General features: G+C 37.8%; 1 protein-coding gene across 1 annotated transcript in view; it reads left to right on the plus strand.

Annotated features, from left to right (window-relative positions):
* LOC132500616 (large ribosomal subunit protein uL15-like) overlaps positions 1-7934 on the plus strand; it is a 40810-nt gene extending 32876 nt beyond the window's left edge. Inside the window, exon 2 of the mRNA XM_060115725.1 lies at positions 7504-7934. Within this exon, the coding sequence (XP_059971708.1) occupies positions 7504-7929 (426 nt within the window). The 3' untranslated portion in view covers positions 7930-7934. The remainder of the gene's footprint in view (positions 1-7503) is intronic.
* Positions 7935-8729: the final 795 nt, after the last annotated feature.

The following is an 8729-nucleotide window of genomic DNA, read 5'->3' on the forward strand; positions in this document are numbered from 1 at the left end:
CTGCCGATGCAGGGGATACGGGTTCGTGCCCCGGTCCAGGAAGATCCCACATGCCACGGAGCAGCTGGGCCCGTGAGTCATGGCCACTGAGCCTGTGCATCCAGAGCCTGTGCTCCACAATGGAAGAGGCCACAACAGTGAGAGGCCCGCGTACCGCAAAAAAAAAAGAAAAAAAATCTTCCAACAAACAAAAGCCCAGGACCAAATGGCTTCACAGGGGAATTCTATCAAACGTTTAGAGAAGAGCTAACACATATCCTTTGCAAACTCTTCCAAAATATAGCAGAGGGAGGAACACTCCCAAATTCATTCTACGAGGCCAACTTACCCCGATCCAAAACCAGACAAAGATGTCACAAAAAAAGAAAACTATAGGCCAGTATCACTGATGAACATAGATGCAAAAATCCTCAACAAGATACTAGCAAACAGAATCCAACAGCACATTAAAAGGATAAAACACCATGATAGGGCTTCCCTGGTGGCACAGTTGTTGAGAGTCTGCCTGCCGATGCAGGGGACACAGGTTCATGCCCCGGTCTGGGAAGATCTCACATGCCGTGGAGCATCTGGGCCCGTGAGCCATGGCCGCTGAGCCTGTGCATCCAGAGCCAGTGCTCCACAACGGGAGAGGCCACAACAGTGAGAGGCCCATGTACCACAAAAAAAAAAAAAAAAGATAAAGTGGAGTTTAACGCAGGAATGCAAGGATTCTTCGATATATGCAGATCAATCAATGTGTTACACCATATTAACAAATTGAAGAATAAAAAACATGTGATAATGTCAATAGATACAGAAAAAGCTTTTAACAAAATTCAACACCTATTTATGATAAAAACTCTCCAGAACGTAGGTATAGAGGGAACCTACCTCAATATAATAAAGGCCATATATGACCAACCCACAGCCAACGTCATCCTCAATGGTGAAAAATGGAAACCATTTCCTCTAAGATCGGGAACAAGACAAGGTTGCCCACACTCACCACTATTATGCAACATAGTTTTGGAAGTTTTAGCCACAACAATCAGAGAAGAAAAAGAAATAAAAGGAATCCAAATCAGAAAAGAAGAAGTAAAACTGTCACTGTTTGCAGACGACATGATACTGTACATAGAGAATCTTAAAGATGCTACCAGAAAACTACTAGAGCTAATCAATGAATTTGGTAAAGTAGCAGGATACAAAATTAATGCACAGAAATCTCTGGCATTCCTATACACTAATGATGAAAAATCTGAAAGTGAAATCAAAGAAACACTCCCATTTACCACTGCAACAAAAAGAATAAAATATCTAGGAATAAACCTACCTAAGGAGACAAAAGACCTGTATGCAGAAAATTGTAAGACACTGATGAAAGAAATTAAAGATGATACTAATAGATGGAGAGATATACCATGTTCTTGGTTAGGATGAATCAACACTGAAAATGACTATACTACCCAAAGCAATTTACAGATTCATTGCAATCCCTGTCAAATTACCAATGGCATTTTCACAGAAGTAAAACAAAAAATGTCACAATTTCTATGGAAACAGAAAAGACCCTGAATAGCCAAAGCAATCTTGAGAAAGAAAAATGGAGCTGGAAGAATCAGGCTCCCTAACTTCAGACTATACTATAAAGCTGCAGTATTCAAGACAGTATGCTACTGGCATGAAAATAGAAATAGAGGTGAATCGAACAGGATAGAAAGCACATAGATAAACCCACACATATATGGTTACCTTATCTTTGATAAAGAGGCAAGAATATACAATGGAGATAAGACAGGCTCTTTATTAAATGGTGCTGGGGAAACTGGACAGCTACATGTAAAAGAATGGAATTAGAACACTCTCAAACACAGTATACAAAAATAAACACAAAATGGATTAAAGACCTACATGTAAGGCCAGACACTATAAAACTCATAGAGGAAAACATAGGCAGAACACTCTATGACATACATCACAGCAAGATCCCTTTTTTTTTTCTTTTTGTGGTATGCAGGCCTCTCACTGTTGTGGCCTCTCCCGTTTTGGAGCACAGTCTCCAGACGAGCAGTCTCAGTGGCCATGGCTCATGGGCCCAGCCACTCCACAGCATGTGCGATCTTCCTGGACAGGGACACGAACCCGTATCCCCTGCATTGGCAGGTGGACTCTCAACCACTGCACCACCAGGGAAGCCACACAAGATCCCCTTTGACCCACTTCCTAGAGAAATGGAAATAAAAACAAAAATAAACAAATGGAATCTAATGAAACTTAAAAGCTTTTGCACAGCAAAGGAAACCATAAACAAGATCAAAAGACAACTCTCAGAATGGGAGAAAATATTTGCAAATGAAGCAACTGACAAAGGATTAATGTCCAAAATATACAAACAGCTCATGCAGCTCAATAACCAAAAAACAAACAACCCAATACAAAAATGGACAGAATACCTAAATAGACATTTCTCCTAAGAAGATATACAGATTGCCAACAAACACATGAAAGGTTGCTCAACATCACTAATCATTAGAAAACTGCAAATTAGAACTACAGTGAAGTATCACCTCACACCAGTCAGAATGGCCATCATCAAAAAATCTACAAGCAATAAATGCTGGAGAGGGTGTGGAGAAATGGGAACCCTCTTGTACTGTTGGTGGGAATGTAAATTGATATAGCCACTATGGAGAACAGTATGGAGGTTCCTTAAAAAACTAATAATAAAACTATATATAACCCAGCAATACCACTACTGAGCATATACCCTGAGAAAACCATAACTCAAAAAGAGACATGTATCACAATGTTCATTGCAGCACTATTTACAATAGCCAGGACATGGAAGCAACCTAAGTGTCCATCGACTGAAGAATGGATAAAGAAGATGTGGCACATATATACAATGGAATATTACTCAACCATAAAAAAAATGAAATTGATTTATTTGTAGTGAGGTGAATGGACCTAGAGTCTCTGATACAGAGTGAAGTAAGTCACAAAGAGAAAAACAAATACCATATGCTAACATATATATATATGGAATCTAAAAAAAAAAAAAAAAGATTCTTATGAACCTAGTGGCAGGGCAGGAATAAAGATGTAGATGTAGAGAATGGACTTGAGGACACGGGGAGGGAGAAGGGTGAACTGGGACAAAGTGAGAGAGTAGCATTGACATATATATACTACCTAATGTAAAATAGATAGCTAGTGGGAAGCAGCTGCATAGCACAGGGAGATCAGCTTGGTGCTTTGTGACCACTTAGTTGTATGGGATAGGGAGTGTTGAAGGGAGGCTCAAGAGGGAGGGTATATGGGGATATATGTATATGTATAGCTGATTCACTTTTTTATACAGCAGAAACTAACACAACATTGTAAAGTGATTATACTCCAATAAAGATGTTTAACAAAAAACCTTTCTCTTATTTCTACATTACAATAATGTCATATTTTATAGAATTTAAGACTCCATAAACTGTAAGAAACACAAATGTTTTATACACATTAAAATGGAAGACCAATGTCAATTAAACTATGGCACAAAGCTTCTTGTCACTTAACATTGTGTTCTATATTTTAAAAAAGAGATCTTTGTGACTTACTTGGACATAGATATTTATCATCTTATTCCTACATAGAAAGCAAAATATAAGCAAAATAAATTCATTATTGCTTTGGTAAATGTTGTCATTTGACAGGCAGTCCTTTAGCACATATATCAGTAGAAAACATAAGGTAGCTTCTACTTTTGGGGATCCTCCTTTCTAAGATCCCATAAAGCATGTGGTCATTGCCTTATAAGAAAATGTGAAACTGGCTATTCCTCTGGTGATGGATATTACTTCACTGTATCACATTTAGGCTTCATTGTTCTGTTTCTGCATCTTTCTATTAAATAAATTTCTATTTCAATGCCAAATCATAATGTAATATTTTAATATTTGTATAGCATTTAAACTCAACACATGTAGCAGAGTCAATTGAAATAACAATAAGACTAGTGGTAACCAAGTTACACATAAGCAGGCAACAACTACTACGTCATGATTGTCCTCTTACCATCAGTTGTAAGACACATACTGATTTTTTTTAATGCTGAAATGTGAAAACATGTGAGTCTTACAATTGAAGAATCCAATGACAATCCCCTATATCTGCATCATGGTGGCTATTAGCATGAACTTGGTAGCCAGATAGACATGAGTACTGACTCAGTCATTTAACTGCTGTGTGATTGATACTGGGCAAGTTACTTAACCTCTGTAAGCCTTAGGTCATTTAAAAATAAGTATTACAGTAGTAGTATCTACTGTACAGAATGATTATAGGGATGTAACAATGTAATTTCTAGACAAACTGCTCATTAAATATTAGATATTATGATTTTCATTAGAAGCATTAACTGTTTGAGTCTTCACAACCACCTGTGAGGTAGTAGAAAAACAATATTATCCCCATTTGCTGCTGAGGAGAACAAGGATCAAAGATATTTTGATCCACACAAGATAATAAAGTCAGTAAGTGACTGGCTCCTTCCATATATATTCTCCCTAGATTGAGACTGATAAATATACATATATTTCCCATTCTCATTTAAAAAATATTGAATTAGCCTAAAGAAAATAAAAATGATCTGAGCATTGTGAATATTTTTTGTTCTCCAGCAGCCCACTCCTCTTTATTCTAAAAACAATACCCCTTCCCAACTTTCAATCCATGTGCTTTGAATCCAACCTCAATTCCTGGTTCCAGGGATGGAACATAAGGCCCAAGTTCAGCTAATCAGAACTATGAATTCCCCTGGCTACAAAGATTGATCCAGGAATAGGCACTTAACTCAAGCCAAGTTAGTCAGAATAAATCAGAGCTAATCTCAGGACTTTTACTTGAATAACCAGAAAGAGAGATTTCAACAGAAAGGACATTTCCCCCTTCAGTTTGGCTTTGACTTGAGGAGATGTGAGGCTGGCGCAGCTGTTACCATCTTGTGACCTCACTGATCCTGAAAATGAAGCCAAAACATGGCCAATCTGGGCAACAGGTAGAAACCAGCTACTAAATCCAATAAGTGGGTTTCTGAATCCAGCCATGCGTGAATTTACCCTATTTTTTCCTTCTCAGTTATTTGAGACAACAAATTCCCTTTCTCTGCACAAATTATAGCTTTCACCTCCTGAGCAAGGGACTCGAGGTAGAGCAGTATAAGCCTAAAAGAGCTATGTGTTTAACAAGCACCAAGACTGCCATATCCAATACATAATTATTTATCTTTGTTCTGAAAAAGCAAAATTGGCCAAATGGTAATGATTAAACACCACTGATCTGCAGTGTACACAATTCCCAGAACAGGAAACAAATATTTACAGTGTCAATTTCCATATCACTGGCCAAGCATCCTAAGGGCTTTCTATATTAATTTATAGTAGGCAACACTATGGAAAGAGTTGGTTTAGATAAATTTAAATATCTTATGGTGTCAGTGACATACACATAGAATTGTTTATTTCACTATATCTAAGTCCACTCTGCTTGGTATCATCATGCATTTGGAAATGGTTGACACTAGGCAATTAAATTTTCTGTCTTTTAATCCTCTAAAATCTGACTAGTTAGAAACTCAAATATAATTAACACAACTAGCTAGTTACAATAATTTATTCAGACTTATAAAATTTAAATACAGTACAGAGTAAAATCTAGGCTCTTCAAAACAGCACTAGCGGGGCTTCCCTGGTGGCGCAGTGGTTGAGGGTCCACCTGCCGATGCAGGGGACACGGGTTCGTGCCCAGTCCGGGAGGATCCCATATGCCGTGGAGCGGCTGGGCCCGTGAGCCATGGCCGCTGAGCCTGTGCGTCCGGAGCCTGTGCTCCACAAGGGGAGAGGCCACAACAGTGAGAGGCCCACGTAATGCAAAAAAACAAACAAACAAACAAAAAAAAGCACTAGCACTGATATTTGAATATAAAAAGGGAAAAGAGGAAAATGGCAAATTTAAAACCTTGTTTACTAGGTAAGTAGTTTAGTTTCTTTGCTAAAATGTAAAATAATATTTATTGAGAAATTTAGTGTATCTAAGGTTCTTCCAGGAGAAATTAACAACTACTGGGACATTTGTAAACATACAGAGAAATCTATATATTCCCCTCATCCTAAGATTCCCCTCTTATTTCCACCAGTAAAGGAACTACAGTACTATTTTGATTTTCTCATTCTTTCAACATGCTGACTTAAGGTGTTGCTTTAACATAACGTTTTTAAACCATCTACTCCTACTACTAATCCACGTTTTGTAAAAATGTTTGTACACAGAATGGGATTCCAAAGAGAAACATTGTAACTTAACACCACACACAGAGTTTAGTTGGATTTTATATATAATTCTATACAGTATAAATAATAAATCTGCAAAAGCACATGTGTTCAATAAGTATGACATATTAGCATACACATACGCTTCAATTTCAAATGTTATTCCTCTTTCTCTTTCATTACAGGTAAAAAATCCAGAGGGAGGTGGGAAGCAGGAGGTGGGGAACCCCTCTCAGTTTATCACCTCAATAAATGACCCACACACATACATTTTCCTTTAAACAGTAATTACTACTATCTTCCCTTGATATGGCAGGTGAAGGGTTAAATTAAAGAAGTCTTGTAGTTTGCCATGACTGAAATGAAGGTCCACTGTCCTCCTTCAGCCCTCATGAAGTTTTCTGCTTCTCATTCCTATTCTACCCTTGCTGTGAGGTGTGGTGTCCTGTCGGTTACCTACGAACATTCAACTTCATAGGAGGAAATAAGAAATGAGTTAACGTAGTAGCTGTGATATGATCTTTATTTCACTAGATGAGTTTTTCAAACTTTTTAAAACTCAGCCAATTGTAAGAAGTATATTTCCCATCACAACTCAGGACACACTAGTATTTATGTTTATACATGTGTATGTCTAACTGAAGCACGAATTTCAACCAGTGTTGACCCTTACTATGTGTAGTACACTCTGATACCCTCTATTTTATTTTATTCTAGTCTTCGTATTTTTTTCAAATGCTGTTTAAGAACCACTAAATTGATTCCATTATCCTTTAAGTCTTGACCTAAAGTGTTGAAAAACACTGTCTCAAGAGATGAAAGCAGCTTAAGCTAGAAAGAGCTTGTGTCTTGAAATAGGTTTAAAATCTGACTTTGCTATTGACAGCCATGTGACCTTTGGCAAGATCCTTAGCTCATATGCTCAGTTTCCTCAACCCTAGAATGGAGGTAATATTCCTACTTTGCAGGAAGATTGTGAGGATCATTGAGTTGACATGTGAAAATCCAAGCCCATTCTCTGATATATGGTAGAATGAAAATAAATATTAGTTCATGGATCATCCCTTAAATCTCAAAAAGCCTAAGAGGGAGCAAGCTCTCTGTAGAAACACTGCTTTTCAAACCCTTTTAAACCTTCTCCCTCTCCTTCATTCTCAGTCTTTTTCACAAACTCATAGACAAAACACTTGTTTAAATTCTCTAGTCTATTAGGGGCCAAGTGAGCCATGGCCACAGCCACGGCCACATCGGCAAACACTGGAAGCACCCAGAAGTCCAGGGTAATGCTGGTGGCATACATCGCCACAGGATCAACTTCAACAAATACCACCCAGGCTACGTTGGGAAAGTTGGTATGAGGCATTACCACTTAAAGAAGAACCAGAACTTCTGCCCATCTGTCAACCTTGATAAATTATGGACCTTCGTCAGTGAGGAGACTTGGGTAAATGCTGCAAAGAACAAGACTGGAGCTGCTCCTATCATTTATATGGTGCTATCGGGCTACTACAAAGTTCTGGGGAAGGGGAAGTTCCCAAAGCAGCCTGTCATTGTGAAGCCCAAATTCTTCAGCAGAAGAGCTGAGGAGAAGATTAAGGATGTAGGTGGGGCTTGTGTCCTGGTAGCTTGAAGCCACATGGTAGAAGGTTCATTAAATGTTAACAAGTGCTTTTCAAAAAATATAAATCAATAAATCAATAAATTCACTAGTCTAAAGAATAAAAAGTTACTAAATAAGGAACGTTTAATATCTCAAAGTTTTCCACCAATTTCTGTGCAAACCTAATTAACAATTCTTTGGAATATTGGGTCAAAACCAGTATAAACTTTAAAATTCTTGGAGTGATCCTTGTCCATTATGATCTGGCTCTGTTTTCATCTGCAACATTAGATCAAATTATTGCTACTTCCCTCAGCTTCCAAAGAATACCTGATTCAGTCCCATTAGTTCCTGCCTTGTCATGTTCTGTTACACTCAACTTTCTGTTTTGACACTGAACTGCCTATGTAATCTTGGGCAAATTACTAATTCAGTATTTCTAAACATACTTTCCTCTTCTGTAATATAAGAATAATAATATTTACCACATGAAGCTTCTTGAAAGGATATAATGACATCAGGGTTGTAAATTGTCTGACATATAATAAACACTCAATGAATGATGATTGTTAATATTTTTATTATGTTTATCAGTCAATGCTGAGTTAAAGTAGCATCTATTCTAGCAAATCTTTGCTGACACTCCTGTTCTAGATTACATGCCCTACTTCTGGACTCTCTTCACACTCTGTGCAAATGTCATTGCATCATGTTCTAAGTGTTTGTTTTCTTGCTGCCTCCTCTACAGGACTGGAAAACCTCTTAAGGACAAGGACATGTTCTTTACTTTCAAATCTAGAGCATCTAATAGGGTGCCTGGAACATTATAA

The sequence above is a fragment of the Mesoplodon densirostris genome, chromosome 13 (assembly GCF_025265405.1).
Source record: "Mesoplodon densirostris isolate mMesDen1 chromosome 13, mMesDen1 primary haplotype, whole genome shotgun sequence".
Taxonomy (NCBI): Eukaryota; Metazoa; Chordata; class Mammalia; order Artiodactyla; family Ziphiidae; genus Mesoplodon; species Mesoplodon densirostris.